Source organism: Atractosteus spatula, chromosome 24 (assembly GCF_055471065.1).
Source record: "Atractosteus spatula isolate fAtrSpa1 chromosome 24, fAtrSpa1.hap1, whole genome shotgun sequence".
Lineage (NCBI taxonomy): Eukaryota > Metazoa > Chordata > Actinopteri > Semionotiformes > Lepisosteidae > Atractosteus > Atractosteus spatula.
The window spans coordinates 6,765,672-6,786,016 of NC_142729.1; the positions used below are offsets into that span (position 1 = coordinate 6,765,672).

The 20,345-nt window shown below is 36.7% G+C and overlaps 1 protein-coding gene across 1 annotated transcript; it reads right to left on the reverse strand.

The window, feature by feature from the left end:
* Window positions 1-268: 268 nt before the first annotated feature.
* Window positions 269-8,473, reverse strand: LOC148815833 (scavenger receptor cysteine-rich domain-containing group B protein-like). Its single transcript, XM_088904801.1, has 6 exons — window positions 8,435-8,473; window positions 6,374-6,432; window positions 4,146-4,460; window positions 2,423-2,737; window positions 1,558-1,678; window positions 269-1,121 (listed from the first exon to the last, which is right to left on the reverse strand). Exons 2-6 carry the CDS (start codon window positions 6,429-6,431, stop codon window positions 758-760), a joined length of 1,173 nt encoding a protein of 390 aa, XP_088760927.1. The 5' UTR covers window position 6,432; window positions 8,435-8,473; the 3' UTR covers window positions 269-757.
* Between the last annotated feature and the right edge of the window lie 11,872 nt (window positions 8,474-20,345).

Below are 20,345 nucleotides of genomic sequence, written 5' to 3' on the forward strand. Positions count from 1 at the left end.
TGTAGCATGAAGAGAAAGATAAGAAGCCATAAACAGGTATAATCAAGAATATCTTATGTTACAGTGAGAAAATGTTGAAAGTGTTTCCAATGTATCATCTATCATTACAAACAGCAATAAGAATTCAGAGCAACCTGTAAACAACACCGGAGTACTTTTACAATTTTATCAACGGAATGGCACAACAAAGAGATTTAATCTAAATAAAATATTGCAAATGCATGATAACAGTATAATAGTATAATAATAACTAATCATAGCAAATATATTCATCATAGAAATGGTTTTTATTTGTTTAGCAACATGATTGGTAAAAAAAAATATTCAGAAATGGAAAAAGAAACAAGATAAAGAGAACTTACATTCTTAAGAATATTTAAATGATTTGAATGCCACTGAATCTGTGTCAGAACATTGTGCAATATAAGCAATAACATTAACAGAAGCTGAACCTAAAGCAAAGTTAAATCAGAAAGTTTACTTCAAACCTTCAGAACTAAAAAGCCTATTTTTCCCAGATAAAAGCAATATTGTAATCAGTATAGAGGAACCAATGTTGTTAAAACGAGAAAACTAAACAGTAATTTCATTAACTGCTGAAGAATAAATGTTTGGACAGAACTTGACTGTAGCGTATTATACAGCAATGCTGAAGTCTGTGAGATCTGTCCGGGATTAACATATAGATGATAAGCCTCATTAGGTCTACACCAATCATGAAAGATTATGAATCTCCTAGATTGTGTTCTAGTTTGTTCTAATTTTCTGATTTTAGTTTAGAGGAAAGATTGTCATTTTTATCTCTGTTGATTGGAGCTGTATAAGCTACCCTATCCCACTGGACACCAAAGGAAGTAATTCCATTAAAGCCATAAGTTCCAGTGATGTACCGGAGCTCAGCTCCATGATAAACAGGGTAGAAGTTGAAAAGCGAGCCAGTGGCGGAGCCCACAATGAAGGTACGCCCCATGTTAGTATTGAATACTAACTGGTGGATGTAGGAGCTGTATTGTCCATAAACCTGGATAACAGCCTCATCCATGTACAGTTGGAACCCCTGGACCAGTCCATATGACATGCCATAAACTGGACTCCAGCGTTTTCCATATTTTATTTGGATTCTGAAAAAAAAAAGAAAACATATCTCACAGAGATGAAGGATGAAGTTTTTGGGGTACAATTAATTTTGCAAATATAATTTTGTAGAAGAAATAAAATTATATTAAAATAAAATCTAAAAATATATATGTTGTAATAATCTGCACACATGCTGCTGTCAATGAAAGGAATAAATGGTTATAGCCATTTTAATTTATATATATATAAGTGTTTAATTTCTGAATTTCAGGTCCGCTATAAGACCTATAATCCTATGGATGTTAAATCCTGCCACTAGAGATCTGACTCAAGCACTCCAGATCCCTCTGCTGTGTTACCTGACACAAAACCAGGAAAAGCATCAAAACTGTTATGATCAAAACTGTCCCCTTGCAATGAGAAGGAGAAACAATCCTGAGAATCCAAGGGAGTGACACCACTCACTTTACCCTGACTTACCCAGTTATGCAAGTGCTGTTGCTCCAAACCTTCAGGAAGGTGATGTGTCCATGTTCATGAGGCCCAGAGGATGTATATGCAGTATGTCCATCGGTACCTACCTCAATGTTGCGGGACTGAACTGGAAAGAGAATATAAAAGGTTTAGAACATTGTAAAAGATTCATATCATGTGTATAGAAATACATTAGGAATGGAAAATCTGACTCACAGTAGCAGTGTAGCAATGTCTAATCTACTGGATTCAATTTGTATGCCAAACAATATATTCTTCTAGCTAACCGGTAACCCTATAAACAAGGCACTTTTATTTTTTAATTCATGTCTCACATAGAGTTATTCTATATTTGTATCATGTAGCCATCTATTTCAGATCTCTATAACAAGAAACTATTTTTCAGTAGCATGTCCATTGCCTTGTCCTTATGCCTATATAATCCTTTTACACAGTTTTAACCCTGTTTGTTTTTTTAGTGTCACCAGAACCCTGCATCTTGTATATTGTAAGTGTTGTGTTAATGTGAAAGTAAAATGTTTTTGGTAAAGTAAAAGACAAAATGTGACTTTTATTGTGTTGTTTTTATTGTGACTTTTATTGTGTAGGGCACACGAGTGGTAAACAGACCAGTTTTAGGTACTTTCACTAGATTTTAATGCTTGTCTTTGGTCAGTAATAGCTTTTCCTGTTTTCCTCTTTATAATTCTGAGCCTTAAGTCAATTAGTTGTTTATCTCCTTCTAAGATAACCTGAGAATTTCACAATCTCTGATACTAGATAGTATATCTTCAGATACTGAGACAATACCTCAAGCTACCATAGGTCAGTTTTTGGTGATGAAACAATTTCTAAGTAATGGGATTTGTACCTGAACAGATGACACCTGCATCTTCGCTATGGTTGCAATTGTGGACTCCAAATCCCTTAGACTGACATGTAATGAGAGATGGCTCATCTCCAGTACATGTTGTATCATCCATCCAAATTGGACCAATGCCTGGTCCGAAATATGCAGAGCCTGGTGTAAAGAGAGGAGCCCCACAGCCCACTTCCTTGCAGACCACCTGAGCGTCAGCTGTAATCCAACCATCATCGCAGACTGTGCCCCACTGGTAGCTGTGCAGGACCTCCACTCTCCCAGAGCAGGCGTCCATCCCATTGACCAGTCTGACACGCCCAGTTCCTGTTGTCCAGTGAAAGAGAAAAACTGCTTATCATGGTCTAATCAACTGTTTCTTAAAAAAGGTCAAACTGGATCCTACATTATATAATAAAACATTAGCAGTTAATTTCTGGAAATGGATTTTGCATAAGTAGGTCCTGTGCTGTATCATCAATTATAAGGCATATCATATCTTCTGAATCTAGTTACCACCTACCAAGATTGTCCTTAGAAATCTCTGAGGAATGACTTTCATCCTCCTTCTAATTTATTTCTATAATAAATGAATTACCATGTGCCTATGGACTGAAATTCATTCTTCAGTATTTGGTTGAACCTCAGCCTGAAGATATACAGTACAGTGTATTAGTTATAGTGTATAGTTATAGTGTTTATAGTTATAGTGTTTCCTACTCTGTTCAATTAGTATTCAGTTTTTAGTTAGTTAATAAGGCTCAGTATACTGTATATTGCTAAATTGGAGGAGCTGTGTGAATGATGCCCAAATACAGTATGTAAACAGCGAGCTAAGAAGGGTTTTTGAGCTGTCCAGCTTTACATAGCAGAGATGTATTCAACAATTCTCTCACTTTATCTCTGAAACTGAAGGATCAACAGTGTAACAAGTGAACTTCTTCAAAGCTCCTGAAATTCAGGCCTAAGTTTTGAACATGTAAAATGGGCAGATATTTTAAACACTGAAGAGAGTGACACTAAACATATCTGATTTAGTGAATCAATCATCTAAATCAGATAAATGACTCTCCATACTTAGCAGCAATTTAAGAGAACTATTATCTGAAGGTCTTTTGCTGTGTAGAAACAATTATTTCATCCCTGAACAGCTTCCCTCGGTGGCATTAAGGTAGCATTGTGCAGTAGAGTGAACTAGGGACTCTAAGTCTTTGTAAATAATGAATATATAATGTTGTATCTTGTTTAATCTTGTGTTTAGTTTAGAATTCTGGTAGATAAACTTTGTCTTTTAAGTTTGTCTCAGTTTACAGTTTCCTAGTTTGAACACACCTCTAATCATATGGGCTTGCCTTCTTTGGCTCAAGTTTAATGTTCTCCATCTGTATATGTCAGGCTACAGATCACACTTTTTCCATAAATACAGTATGTGTTTGCCATGTGATGCAGTATTGTCCAATTAAAGCAGTGGTCCCCACTTGCACTCTGTGCATCCAGGATAAGTACAGGGTTGCTGCAGATCTTACCAGGAATAAACAGCTCTTTCTTGGCTCTTGTCACTTAAATTCTGAATTTTACAGCATTGCAAAATTACAGAACCAGATTTGGTGTTAAATGGAATTGACTGCATTACAAAATAAACCTTCAATCTCTGCCCAATTGACTGTAGCAACTAAACATTTCTCCTGCTATTTAAGCTAAGATTGAGTGAATAGCTTAAGGGAAAGGTTTCTACCTGCACAAATAACTCCTGCATCCTCATGATGGCCACAGTTATTAACTCCATGTTCTTTTGATGGACACTGTAGTAGGGACATCTCATCTCCAGTACAGGCTACATCATCTAGCCAGATTGTACCATTGCCTTGGCCAAAGAATGCAGACCCAGGGGCTGATATGGCAGTTCCACAGTCCAGTTCATTGCAGACAACTTCAGCATCAATAACAGTCCAGGCGTCATCACACACAGTTCCCCACTGGTTGTTGTAAAAGACTTCAACCCTTCCCATACAGTGATCAGTTCCATCCACCAGTCTGACGTTCTCACTCCCTGCAATCCAAGACAAATTAAATGTATTATTATGGAAAACATAATCATAGCCAACAAGGATACAGTGCAATCAAAGTGGTCTGTCGTTTTGGAAAACTTGAGTTTTCCTGCTTGGTCATTATGGAATATTAATGCATCTACCCATATCAAAGTCTCATACTTGACCTAGTTATAACAGAGACCCCTATTTCAGAACCTGATCTTTTTCAACTTGAATTATCTTATATTAAAGCCATCTTCTTTAATTTAAGTGCTCACTCTAATCTGACTTGTGTTAAATGGTTTATGATATAACCTCAAGCCTCTTTCTATTTCACAATTTGAGGAGTCCATCAGCCTTGTCATTTAGTTCGTTCTTAATGACATGATGAATGTTGAGAAGGTTCTGTCTACCTCAATCTTCTTTTTTAAACCTCAGTCCTGGTTTTTAAGATCGGGTCAATCTAATCTGCTGCAGGTCCCTAAAAGCAGACTACATACTACATGTATGTATGACTACATGGAGCATCATGACAAGAGATGCAAATAGGCTCCATAAACTTATCAAGAAGGCTGGCTCTTATTGGGGCTGAGCCTTGACCCCCTGGAGGTGGTGGTTGAGAGAAGAATGCTGACCAAGCTCACAGCCATCATGAACAACGCCTCCCATCTGCTTCATGGGACTGTTATTGGGCAACTGAGCACTTTTAGAAACAGACTGCTCCAGTTACGGTGTTCAAGAGAATGTTTCTACAGGTCTTTCCTCCCGGTTGCTGTCAGGGTGTATAACGCTGCCCTAGGCTAGGACTGTTAGCCCTTCATTTGCTCGTCTATGGACAGCATGTTGCTCCATTGTACTTTTTGGACAATCAATCTGTATAAACCTATGCACATTTTGCACATATTTTATTGTTTTTACAGTGACTATGATCATATTTTGCACACACCTATGTATTTATTTTTATTTATTTACTGTAAATTTATTTTGTACAATTTTCTATCTATTCTGATGTCTGTTTTTGATTGTCTTGTGCTGGACTGCTGTGACACATCGATTTCCTTTTGGGATCAATAAAGTCTTATCTATCTATCTATACTATGGGTGACCATGTTTCTCCATCTCTGCTCCTCACATGTGATCATCTCAAGCAGTTTCAGTTGAGACCTTTAAAAAAGAACTTAAAGCTCATCTCAATCAGCAAGCCTAGAACTTCCAGTACTATAAATGAATTCCCTGTTTTTTTTCTTCTTAATTTTTAAATTCCTTAATTTCTCTTTTAGTTTTTTCTTCTATGCAAAGCATATTGAGATTCATTGTAAAGAAATGTGCTCTATAAATTAAATGTGTTATTATTGATACTGTACAGTATGATATAATTGGTATATCGATTATCATTCAGTCAACCCAGGAGACAAGAAAGACATAGAGTGACATTTAGTGAGATGCAGACATAAAGCAATGCTATAATGCTGTACACAGCATACAGAACATACCCACCAGTCTGGGAGAGGCAAAACACATATATCCACAACAGAAAATAAGGCTGTAACAAGCACCTTTAGCTAAACCCAATGCCATAGAAGCTGAAAGACAGTAGTGCTGACCATCACACCACTATGAGAATCTAGAACAAGCTACAAAAGCATATTGCTCACACTGGCTTTGGGAGCTGTCATGAATCTCCCATGCTGTTTTATACTGGCTTTAGATCATAATTATCTGTTTTTTACAATGTAATATCCAAAATTGATCACAACAATCCCAAACAGCTATCCCAAAAAGCTGTACTTTCCTTGATTGAAATTATTTTCAAATGCAGCTGATGGTAAGCTGACATTTTTTGTGAATGAATAATTCATTTTCAGAGGCAGGCTGCATGAACAGTATAGCATCAATGAGACTCTTTAATAGCTCATGTTTCACAGATACTTACCTTTATTTTCTGAGGCAACACTACCAAACAAAACACTAAAAACCAAAAAGGCAAGCATGCTGAAAAAGAGAAAATCACATTGTTACTGAGCTCTGCATTCCTGAATAACAACATTTGTATGTACTGTAACTAAGGATCTATATACAGTATATACATTTATTTTATATACTATATACTGTATACTGTACATTATATAATGAATCTAAAATGTGTTAATTTTATACAGTACTATATATATCCACTAACATTACCCCAATTTTGTGATTTAAGAAATTTATCAAATGTAGAAAGTTTTATTGCATAAAATTATTTGTATTAAACAGGATTGGAAAAGGCAGAATAATTTCAGTTTCTAGAAACAAATAAAATTCAGAAATCCCCAGGGCCTCATGGAATCTTATTAATTGGATACAAGGAAAAAAGAGATGCTATTCAGAGATCAAGGATGAGAAAACGTAACCAAGTAGTTATAGAACAATTAGTCTGATTTCTATTAATGTAAGGTTATTGAAACAATCATTATATCTAAGCTAGATGATTACCTATATGGAATTAATACCTGAGGGAATAGTAACATGGATTTAGAAAAGGTATTTCTTTCCTGACCAATTTGATCATTTTTTTAACAAACATTAGCAGCACATGGAGCATACATAAAGTGTTTTTAGATTTTCACAAGGCTTTTGAAATACTGTCTGATAGAATATTAGTTTACAGATTACAGGTGGTACACATTTAGGGGTTGTGGGATGTGAATTTTTTAATAAATACAAATTATTTAATGACATTTAATCACAATTTTTAATGCTGACAAGTGCACAGTTTTGCAAAAATATAAATATAAATTTGGAAAAGCTGAGTATGAGCAGTCTACATCTGAAATGATTTATTTTGATGCATTCTATAATTATCATTTTCTACACAATGTGTGGAATCAATAATGAAGAAAAACTAGGATAATGTTTATAATTTCGATTTCCTTGATACCAAAATATACAGGCAGTCCCTGATATACAGTACACTGGGGTAAGGTATCAGAAAGTCGTGAAGTACAGCGACATACTGTACAATTTTCAAATAAAATAAAAAAAATAATACATAAAAAAGGGTTGTTTCCATTTTAATCTTGAGTCAACTGTGTCAATTTCCTTTTGTTTTTTACCTTTTTGTGAGTCCAAGCACTTTAAGGTATTTGAAAAACACTTTAATAAAATTGTATTGTTGTTTTTCTTTCCAATGTCTGAAAATAAGCTAAAATATTTAAGCAATACCCAAAATACATACATTTTAATTTAAATAAAGAACTCCAGAAAGCAGACTTAGACACTAGAATTAAGAAAAAAATATCATGTATGCAATAGAAATATAATGTATTAAATAGAAATTATAATTATACAAAACATAATTAAATATATTCATTTATATCTTAAGCCACAATGTGAAGAAATACAGAATGCAGAAATTTAATCTAAAATATTTTCCAAACCTACAGCAATACATGACTGGGATTAATGCTCATATCTTTGTGTAACAAACACTACATAAATGCATTGTTAATAAAAAATAAAAAATATATTTTTATCTTTAAAAATTTCAGATGAAAATGTCTCAATATACCAGTAAGCACACCAAATATAGACAGCTTTTTTGTTTAAATCGTGGAACATATACTATATTGTGTTGTTATACAGTAATGTATTATTAGTAAGTATTATTTTTAATATACAGTAAATGTGCAATTGAAAGCAATTCAAGTATCTCGAATGCACAAGGTAATTAATTATATAATTATAATTATGTTATAGGAGATTATATAGAAGAAACACAGGCATGTGTTTTTTTTCCAAAGTACATTATAAATACCCAATTAGTCATGCATAAAATCATCTGACAATCTAATGGTCAAGTGAATATACACTTAGTGAATATAAGTACCTTATGAATATTTTTATAAAATCACTATAAGGTTTCTCTATTAATTAAAGTAGCATTGGAATATTCTCCAGTTCTACATATTATCTTTGAAAGTATGTTGTTTCTATAGGAGTATACAGTACTTACTTGAGAGCTGTTCAGTGAAGGATCCAGCATGTGCAAACTGGTTTCTCTTGGTCTTGCCATATTTATCTGTGTAGAGTGAGCAAATAAGCCAATCACTGTGGTGCACTGGACAGAATCATGCCAAACAGTTATCAAATCTGATAAGTACATAAAAAATAAAAGAACTTTATATGCATTTCTCTGAAACCAGTTTTTCCTGATGGCATGAATAGGTACTAAGTTCAGTTATACTATATACACAGTATAATCAAGAGATTAAAGCTGTGTGAGCACAGTATACAAGGAAGAAGTAAAACAGAGTGAAATAAAAGCCTAATGTCCCCAGTGTTCTGTATTTATTTTTCTTTTCATTAAGAAATTAACCTCTAGCTCTCCCTGTATCACAAATATGAGGCCAAGTGAAAATGTGTTTCCATTTATTTAAACACTGTGCAGCTATTTTCAATTAGTTTGTTAAATATGTACAACTATTTTCATGTCTATTTAAATTCAAACTTCAAACAAATATTTCAAATGCATTCTAAAAGCTGTTTCAAAAGTTGTAACAACATCCATATACCCCAGAAGATACAAATTCCTATTAAAACCTTTTTTCATTTTTTCCATTTCCATTTTTCTTCATTTTAACTTTTTAGGGGTGAATTTGTTTTGAGCCCTAAACATCATTTTATACAATAATTATCTTTATTCTATTTGTTTTCTATCTACTCCCAGTTCACTACTTGCAACACTTGTATAGAGCCATATACTGTACATGGAATTATTATTTCCATTCAAGCTTAAGTTTAAAGAGATGGTGTTCAGAGCCTATAGAACGTCTACACACCATTTCCAAACTAACACACTTGATATATAAGTACCTTATCCAACACATTGTTCTAGGTTTTCATTTCTAATTACTTACTTACAGTAAGATGAATGTTTAAGCATTTGGGGTTTTTGTTTGGTAATGTGTGACATTTTTTTTAATTAATTAATGTTAATTTAATTTAATGTGTCTTGCTTTGTGGCTTTTAGGCCACAAAATGTGTTACTTTTGAAAGTCTGTATGCACTTTCTATAGGCACTGTAGAGCATATATAAAGATATTCATCTGTAATTAGTTCTGTTGTTTACATAGAAACAAAATATGTAGACATCTGAATTGTGAAGAAGGGGTCAGCAGGCAAGCTTTAGCAAACTGACATTAATGATGAATAATCTTCACTGCAGACACTTACTTTCTTTGGTGGAGAATTCATACGCCTATTCTCTCATGAACAAGCTTAACTCCTGAGTCCCACCCTAGCAGTGACAGCTGTTATGCATATTAGCACAATTCAGTGTGTATGTAGAACTATCTATATTTTCTTATTTATTTTAAACAATGACCTTGATCATATTTGCTGCTCTTTTTCATTCTCTGGTCTAGCTCATCCTATAGTATTTAAGTTGATCAAGATGAAGCAATAAGGAATGGCAGCATATTAGTTTCTAATATTAGGGTGTTTGTTCATCATTTTATACCCAGACCTCCTTGTTATCACCTCTGTGTTGTAGTTTTGGCAAGAATGTCTCTTTTTTTCTGTAAAAAAAACATTTTCCTTAAATGTTGTCTAGAACATAATTAAAAATATACAGTACCAAGAAAGAAAAGCTGATGATTTCAACACATTCCCTGAGGTCCTTTGGCAAATGGTTATGAAACCAGCTGTACAGGGAGCAGGGATACAGGGAGGAAGGTTTGAAAATCAAACTGTAGGAAGACTGCTTTCAACTCCTGACATATATCAAATACTATCTTGCGTCTCGATTCTTGCTTGATCCAATTTTTACCATCCTAAGATGACTGAAGGATCATTTCTGTGGTTAAAGATCAAAAGGTCTAACAGGTTGTACAATTCAGGCTGTGCAGATCAAACACTTGGCTCTGACTCACCTAAGCGAAGCAGACTGAGAAAAGTTATTGACCAGGAGTATGTGGCAAACAGAGGGTAGAAAGGAACAAAAAGAGGGAGTGAAACAGTGGGTTAGGGAACAGGTTATGCTCGACTGGATTCTGGAGATAGGATGATGATCAGTGGGAAACACCAGTTGGAGTCAATAGCCTTTTGTAAAATGAAGAGCTTTTGTGTTGCACAAAAGATGTATACAAATGTCCTTTTTTGACTTTTGAAAATTGATGGTGTGATAGTGGACTCCTTCACTGTGCAATTTCCTGCTCTGCTGGGTGAATATGTCTGGTCCTCTATGAAGGCATTGAGTTCTGGTTTGGATTATAAGAGTTTTTAGTTGAGTCGGGAGTGTTTGGAACTTGAAATTGCAACATGGAGCTTCCCAATTAGAAGGGTGATTTACCGCCCTTTAATGGAGCCGGTCGACAGGATTCCCCTCAAGCATAGATCAGGCGAGGAAGATGAGTAACAGATCTTGTTGGTGTTATTACTCACAGTCACAAAGTAGGACCTGCTAAGGTCGAACTGTCACCCAGTAGGAAGAACTGTGTGTGGGAGTCCAGTGTGCAACAGGATCACATATGTCTCAACAAGATCTGAACCTCACAGTGCCTTCTTTCTTACCAAAAACTCAAACACACATTGAAATCTACCTCTACCTCACATGTCAAAAAGATCACTCCCCATAATTTTCTATCCTTTATTTCATTCTGTTGATGTTTTTGCATATCTGATGTTGTTTTGCACATTATCTGTTGTTGTTTTGCACACTGCCTGTTGTCTCTGTCTTTCTTTTATTATACAATTTTATTGTTGTTTTTTTGTACTACTTATCGTCTGAGAGCTAGCTAAATAGCATTTCGTTATACCATATACCTGTATATGAGTATAATGACAATAAACTTGAACTTGAACTTGAACTTGAAGATGCATGGGCAGATCCTGACTGCAGTAGCATGTCCCATACTGTAAATCTTCATAGGAGTGTGTACTGAAAATAAGTGGACATATGAACTAATTAGCCCAACATGCAGTGCAAAAGCATGAGAAGGTTAAATATGAGAGAGGGAAGCATGTTTGAAGAGAGGATGGTAGCGTTAGTCAACTGCTGGAGTGTGTGGAGAGAACTAAAGGTTGAAAAAATAATAAAATAATTGTAAAATGAAAATAATCCATTGGTCCTACGATCTAAGGAGGTAGAAAACCTGCACTGTGTTTAACAAATGTCTGCAGGCTTACAATATTTAAAGACCCCACGTAGCCATTGCCATCAAAAAAAGCAACAACTAGTGAATGTGAATATGACTAGTGACTAGTGAATATGCCAAAATTAATTAATCTTAGTTAATAATAATAATAATAATAATTGCTTACACTTATATAGAGATGCAGCCATTCAAAATGGGTGGGGTATTTTGCGGTATACCCCGGTAGGCGTGTCGCATCAAAACGCAGTTTCACGCAGTATCACGCAGTATCACGTGGTGTATCGCGTCATTTGACGTCATACCGGAAAGTATCCGGAATCACCTTGTAAAACCGCCAGGAGGAGCCAATAAAGCTTAACCTCTCATGTACAGCATTTGAGCTTTTAAATTTAAACTGTGTATTACAGCATGTTAATCATCAGTCATTAAAAAGTTGGTATATTTTATGAAAGCAAGATTGCTCAGTTGGGCAAAAGTACACAACCTACCTTCATCATAAATATTTTAATTATGCAGAAATATTTTATGCATCAAAGCCTTTACCGAAGATATTACTCATATTATTAATAATGAATGAACTTGGACAAGCTGTAAACTCAAAGTATTACGCTGGTCCACATTATCTGTAACTGTCATTTTAAATGAAAATACTTTATTTTTTCATCGACAAAAAGTAACAACACAGCATTTTGTTGATCTAACTATCAAGGACGGGACATTAGCTAGCCAATATGATAAAGGAATAAATTACTTTTTTTGTTTATTTCTTTAGCACATTTATTTGAACATTTCCATCGATTGTACAAGCACTGAAAAACTGTCCAATCCCTAGTTCATCGGGCATTTTCTTTTAGTATAACAGACATAAAAACTCCCTTGCTTTTAACAGAGCGTTTCATAATTTCTAACAATGAAAATTATTTAAACTGCGACACTTATCATTCAACCAGAGCTCAAAATATCACAAGGATCCTCAAGAGCACAACAAAGACTGTTTTAAAAGATACTTGTACCAGATACATGAGAATCCAAGCTTTTTATCTACGTCTTTAAAATTTATCACACAGTAACAAGTCAAATTTCAGGGTTGTCCATATGCCAGACACTATGGTACCACTTTAGAAGGGTGTCAGCCAGTCAGATTCCAGGACCGGAATTATCTGTTTTATAATCGAGAATATGTAAGCACGTATCTAAATAAATCATGATATTAATTTAAGGATCTAAATTTCTAAAAATATGTATCTATATAGCTGGTAGTATTACTGTATTTCACTTTCTTTGTAAACATGTTTTGTTAACACCCAAATCACAGGTGGATTCTGTTTTTTGGTCTGTTATGGTCTGTAGCTCGAATCCTGCTTAACTAAAAATTAGACACGAGAAGAGTATTATTAGACAATGTTGTGAGGCTCTGGCGGAATTTCTCTGTAAACTGAAGAGTTATAGAGGAGACAGGTTGTGTATCGCTTCTTTTGACACTTGTGAAAAAAAACATGGAAGATAATGTGGTGTACTGGTCGTTAGTGAAAAGATTTAATCATTTAATCTCTTTACTGTGCACATTTTAATCCGCTTAGTATTGAATATTTATATGGAATTTTACCACTTAAGGAAATTTTAGCTAAGCATAAAACGCAGAGGAGCATAATGAAGGTCATAAAGGTCATAAACGATATTAATTTATGAACATAAACATATTATGTAAACTGTATGTTGCTGTTATTGGTATTTTAAAGAAAAAATACACACCAATACTCAATTTCTCCAAAAGTATATTGACATTTTTTATATTTCAAAATAACACATGTTCGTACTGTATGTACAGTACACAGCGGTACCGCAGGTTGAACTGTAGGGCGCAAATCCACCCGAACCCAAAAGCCCAACATATTAATGTGCATTTGCCTGACGCTGCGTGGTTTTCATCACTCTCTGTGGGAGTGCTGGCTGTGACGAATTAAACCGGTTTCACAGGTATTTTCAACCCCAGCCACTGTTGTTTCATCGGTTGTTATGTAGAATAAGTGATTAGGTTTATGAGCAATCTAATTACTTATTCGTTTAAAACGCTATATAAAATAAAGTTTATTATTAATTTGCTGGACAGAGTTGTGAACATTATTATGCAGAAGACAAAGATAACGATTTACGTTAAAAGACATTTAATTAAACACGGGTTTGTGATTTAAATGGGAATGGGGGTGATGGGAACTCTTAATCTAAATAAAAATAAAATAAATAAAATAGGTTTTGATAGTTAATAACCACTTTTTATGCACGAAACATGGGTGATTTTTCTTCCTCCTGATCAGTTTAGAAATTTGTGTACGCTGTAAGGTTTTTACTTCTTAATTAAACTTTTAAAATACACGTTTCGAATAGAAAGAAATGCTCTTCCTGGTACAGTATGTATAGCAGATCAACACGTCTTTTTTCCCCAATCAGAGGGGTGTCAGATGGTGTCAGCCAATCACCATTCTGAAGCCCTACCGTAATCTCTGGTATAGGGAGACCCCAGAATTCTGTCCCATAGTTTAGATAGATAGATAATAGATACTTTTATTGATCCCGTGAGGGAAATAAAGTAAATCATTTTCATTTTAGGAAATTATTAAACGCTCGGTTAAAAGCAAAGGAGATTGTTTGTTATAGTGGACATAAGAACAAGAGTTTGTCGCGGCGTTATTGGAAACCCAAATTTAACAAAAAATCGCTGGCATTATATCTTAGAAGACACAGACCGGCGCCAGACCAGGAGAATGCCCGCAGCATAAAAGAAAATGCCTGATGAACTAGGGATTGGGCAGTTTCAAAGTGCTTGTACAATCGATGGAAATGTTCAAATAAATGTGCAAAAGAAATAAACAAAATAATCATTTATTTCTTTATCATATTGGCTAGCTAATGTCCTATCTTTGCTAGTTAGTGGCTGTGTTTCTGCGTTGGGTAGCAACGGGTGACTATGTTCTCAGGCGGAAGATGTAAACAGCTTAATTTTCGTCTTAAATATTATTTTTAAATTAAAATTCATTCTATACAGCAATCGCATATTTGGGTACCGTTTCATAAAACTTTCATGCTTAAAATGTTTAGGGAGAAATGGAAGACTGGTGTGTTTTTTTTCTTTAAACTACCAAGACCAGCCATACACAGTACAGTTTACATACAGTAATGTTTATGTTCCTAAATTAATATCGTTTATGACCTTCAGATGCGTTATGCTCCTCTTCTTTTTATGCTCAGCTACTAAAATCTCCCTTTAGTTGTAAAATTTCATATAAATATTCAACACTAAGAGGATTAAAATGTGCACAGTAAAGAGATTAAATGATTAAATCTTTTCACTACCGACCAATGCACCACGAGTGCCCCTGTTGGTCATTTTGGCCAGCCAATCACTTACCGCGGTGCCCTGCGGTGGCTTGTGGGTAGTTGCGTGCGGTACGGGTTTGTACTGTGCATTTTGAATGGCTGCATCTGCACTTTTCTGGATACTCCACTCAAAGCGCTTTACAGGTAATGGGGACTCCCCTCCACCACCACCAATGTGCAGCCCCACCTGGATGATGTGACAGCATAGTGCACCAGAACACTCACCACACATCAGCTATCGTTGGAGAGGAGAGCAGAGTAATGAAGCCAATTCATAGATGGGGATTATTAGGAGGCCATGATTGGTAAGGGCCAATGGGAAATTTGGCCAGGACGCCGGAGTTACACCCCTACCCTTTTCGAGAAATGCCCTGGGATTTTTAACAACCACAGAGAGTCAGGACCTCAGTTATGCATCTCATCCGAAGGACAGCGCCTGTTTACAGTATAGTGTCCCCATCACTATACTGGGGCATTCGGACACATGGACTGCAGGATAAGCGCACCCTGCTGGCCCCACTAACACCTCTTCCAGCAGCAACCTTAGTTTTTCCCCAAGAGGTCTCTCATTCAGGTACTGACCAGGCTCACACCTGCTTAGCTTCAGTGGGTTTCCAGTTGTGAGTTGCAGAGTGATATGTCTGCTGGTAATCAAACAACTTACTATAGAGATGTAGGAAACTAAGCACCAAAGGATGTGTTAGGGTTCGGGTTTAGCTACTCACCCACCCATCCCCCACAGCTGCCACTCTCCAACACCTCCGCCATTAACACCTGCAGCACTGAAAGGGCTATGAGCACCATCCCCCAGGCCAGGCTGACCATCACTGCTGACCAGGTGAAGAAGGAGCTGAAGAGGCTGCACCAGGGTAAGGCCACAGGACCAGATTACATCTGTCCCAGAGTTCTGAGGGCCTGTGCTGATCAGGTGAGCGGAGTGCTCCAGCGACTGTTCTACCTGAGCCTGCGCTTGGAGAGAGTCCCGGTGCTCTGGAAGACATCATGCCTGGTCCCAGTACCAAAGAAAGGGCGCCCCTCTGTCCTCAACGACTACAGACCAGTTGCACTGACTTCTCACATCATGAAGACACTGGAGAGGCTGGTCTTATCCCACCTGAGACCCCTGGTCAGCTCATCACTGGACACCCTACAGTTCGCCTACCAGCCCAGTGTTGGTGTGGAGGATGCGATCATCTACATGCTGCAAAGGGCCTACTCACACCTGGACAGGGCTGGCAACACTGTAAGGATCATGTTGTTCGACTTCTCCAGTGCCTTCAATACCATCCAGCCCTTACTTCTAAGGAGGAAGCTGGAGGAGATGCAAGTCAATGCCTCCATGGCCTCGTGGATCACTGACTACCTGACAGGCAGACCACAGTCTGTGAGACTTCAAAACTGTGTGTCTGAACAGGTAGTGAGTAACACAGGGGCACCTCAAGGGACAGTTCTTTCTCCATTCCTCTTCACCCTCTATACTTCGGACTTTAAGTACAACTCAAAGTCATACCACCTGCAGAAGTTCTCAGATGACTCTGCAATTGTGGGATGTATCAAGGGTGAGCAGGAGGAGGAGTACAGAGGACTGGTCAGCACCTTTGTGGAGTGGTGTGGGGTGAACCACATGGAACTGAATGTAACAAAGACAAAGGAACTGGTGGTAGATTTCAGGAGGAAAAAGGTCAAACCTACTCCTGTCTACATCCATGGGAGTGGCGTGGAGATGGTGGACTCGTACAAGTACCTGGGAGTGCACATCGACGATAGACTGGAATGGTCTAAGAACATCGAGGCCATCTATAAGAAGGGACAGAGCCAGCTTTACTTCTTGAGGAGGCTCAGGTCCTTCAATGTATGTAGTAAGATGCTACATATGTTCTATCAGACTGTGGTAGCGAGCACCATTTTTTATGCAGTGGTATGCTGGGGCCCTGGGATTAGAGCAGTGGATTCTAAAAGACTGAACAAGCTCATCAGGAGAGCAAGCTCTGTCATTGGGTCTGACCTGGACCCCTTGGAGGTAGTGGCTGAGAGGAGAATGGTGTCCAAACTAGAGGCCATCATGGACAACATCTCCCATCCCCTCTATGACAGGCTTGTAGAAATGAAGAGCACGTTCAGCAATAGATTGATTCATCCACGGTGCAACAGGGAGCGCTATAGGAGGTCATTCTTGCCTTCTGCCATAAGACTGTACAACGCATCCACCTTGCGTCTGGGCAGAGGCAACATTGACATTGACCTGTTTCTGGACTGAACGCATCTACACATCTACTGCTACATCTGTTCTCTTTCTTTCTTTTCCCGTTTACAAACATTTTTTGTGCAATATAAGCCATGCAATACATTTATATTTATATCTATATCTATATTTACATCTATATTTATATTCATATGTGTGATGCAATTTTTCTGCGTACTGTTCTGTTCTAGTTTGTTCTTTGTGGGTCCAGACTGTGAGTAACTCTTTTAGTGCACCCCTCACTACTGATTGTATTGTATGTACTGTACTATTATTATTATTGTATCATTCGTTACACTGTGGCTGTGTTGTCTGTGTAAAGCTGCTGTTGCACTGCAATTTCCCTCACGGGATCAATAAAGTATCTATCTATCTGTCTATCTATCTACAGATGCAGCCATTCAAAGTGCGCGGTACAGACACGTACCGGAGGTAATTGGCTACGGCGTCGCGCATTGTGACGCACGATGACGCGCGGTATCGCGGTACGTGATTGGTTGACCGACAGGGGCACTCGTGGTCCGTTGGTCTGTCGTAGAAAGACTTACAGTAAACGTCTTTGCTGTGCCCGTTGTAGATATTGAATTTTACCACTGAAGGGAAATCTTAGTAGCTGAGCATAAAAAGAATAGGAGCATACTGTAACGTGTGTGAAGGCCATAAACGATATTAATTTTGGAACATAAACATACAGTATATGGCTGGTCTTGGTACTTTAAAGAAAAATACACACCAGTATTCCATTTCTCCCTAAACATTTTAAGCATCGAAGTCTTTAACTAACGAGATACTGGAGTCAACAAGCATACTTTTAGAATTTGATTAAAAGGTAATATAATATGGAATTGCGTATCTAAAGAAATTAATAACGATATAATTATATTCATGTACCGCAACACAAGAATAGTACACGCTCTACATTGTCTGTTGATAATGTTTCTGTAGTGCTTTTTCAGCACTTTGCATGTGACCTTCCCGGTGGCGCTGTGGGTTAGGTTCTTCACTCTCATGTCACATGGTCTGTGATCAAATCCCACTGGAACCATGACTTTTTTCTTAACAAACATTTCTTTGAAAAAATGAAACGTTTCCCTTGGTCAGAGATTAAATAAAACCTCACTCGCACCAAACAAATTTATATTTCTAAATATCACAACATGATCGAATTTAAGTCATTTTAATAACAATGAATAGTCACCTATGCATTACAAAATAAACATTTATATTGATTTGAATCGTGTTTTGATTTAAATCGTAAACGCGTGTTTAAATATATGTGTTTTTTGATTCACAATCAGACAAATGCAACATAAATTGATATCTTTGTCTTCTAAGTATCTTAATAAACTTTCAGCATAGCTTTCTCCCCGTTTAGATTTATTTTTCTTAACTAGTATACTTTAGATCTTTTTTTCTGAACCGGGGAAAATCTGATCATGTTTCTCTATAACAATAATGAAAAAACATTATTTTACATATCACCTTTATGTGATATCACCTTAAGGACAGCACATACAAGGGTTAATTGCACAATGGACCGCGCAAAGAAATTTAAAATAGTCTTCTTTAGGTGTGAGGGCAGGAGTGGATCGCAGAAGGCATAATCGGCAAATTAGGAAAACAAAGAACAGGGCAGGCGAGACGTTTATCCAGAGAGCGAGTGATCAGGAAAAGGAACAGCTGTTACACCCAGGTTTTACGCTCTCTCTCTGCTGAATGAATAAAAGCATTTTATTAAAAAACGCGTTTGCGTTTGTCTGGGTATTTACTTTGTAATCTGTGGTTTACATCTACTGTATTGTTTTGAGATGCCACTTTTAAAGGTGATATGTAAAATAAAGTTTTTTATTATTGTTATAGAGAAACATGATGAGATTTTCCCTGGTTCAGAAAAAAGACGATTAAAATCTGTAATCTTTCCACTTGTATGTCATCGGAAAATACAAGAAGTTTCTGCTTTGTGTAAGGATGGTATCAAAAAGTAATCTAAGTGGTGAGAAAGCTGTGCTCCTCAAAGCGCTTTACAGGATAAAAACAATAACAACAATAGTGGCTGGGCAAACGATTTTTTTTTAATAGAAATACAAAATGAGATAATGATGTGTTCCGGCTAAGACATTAACGAGTACAACCCCCCTCTCTGCGGGAGTGCTGGCTGTGACGAATTAAACCGGTTTCACAGGTATTTTCAAAGTAGAAGGTGGCGAGATTTCCAGCTTAATTTTCATGTTAAATAATTTTTAAAAATTAAAATTCATTCTATACAGCAATCGCATATTTGGGTACCGTTTCATAAAACTTTCATGCTTAAAATGTTTAGGGAGAAATGGAAGACTGATAATGGAATGCAATGAATGATAAGTGTCGCAGATTAAATAATTTTCGTAGTTAGAAATTATGAAACGCTCTGTTAAAAGCAAGGGAGTTTTTATGTCCGTTGCAGTAAAAGAAAATGCCTGACAAAGTAGGGCTTGGACAGATTCCAAGTGCATTTTTGCAATTTACGTTGCATTGTCCATTGTGCTGCTGTAATACAGTTTAAAATAAGTCTAAACTGTATCAGCTTTATTTATGGGTTGCAATTTAGAAAAACTCAAAAACCACACTCAAAATGCAATTTAGAGTTTTCTGGCAAGAGGAGACACCCAAATTAATAATGTAACATGCCACTGTTTGTGCATGAACAAAGTTATACTGCTATTTTCCTTAGATACGTGATTAAAAAAAATAAATTTTTTGAATCCCCAGCGGAACACATTCCATAAGAATCAGCGCTTTTATATATCGCCTTTAAAGGTGGCTTCTCAAAACGCTTTACAGGATAAAAACAACAATAACAGCAACAACAACAATATTGTATTTCATTGCACTTTGAAAACCAAGTAGTAACAGCTATATGTGCAAACGTTTTATGATATGTCGCTGCTGTGAATGTCTGTGGAGTGTATCTTATTTGCCTGTCTGTCCTGGCTCTCTTGCTCGCCCTCCCCCCCCCTCTCCCTCAATTCAATTCAATTCAAGGTACTTTATTAGCATGCCAGATGGGTACAATCAGTGTTGGGTATTTGCTTTGCTTTGAGATTCCACTTTTAAAGGTGATATATAAAATCAAGGCTTTAACTTGCTTTAACTCCGCAAGTCTGAGTTCTCGT

Bases quoted from the DNA above. Each gene is read 5' to 3' on its own strand.
- LOC148815833 (XM_088904801.1), bottom strand. From the start codon at position 6,431: ATGCTTGCCTTTTTGGTTTTTAGTGTTTTGTTTGGTAGTGTTGCCTCA. The intron at 4,461-6,373 runs GTAAGTATCTGT...CTTGGATTGCAG, and splicing joins TGTTGCCTCAGAAAATAAAG to GGAGTGAGAACGTCAGACTG. The intron at 1,679-2,422 runs GTACAAATCCCA...TTCTCTTTCCAG, and splicing joins TGCAGGTGTCATCTGTTCAG to TTCAGTCCCGCAACATTGAG.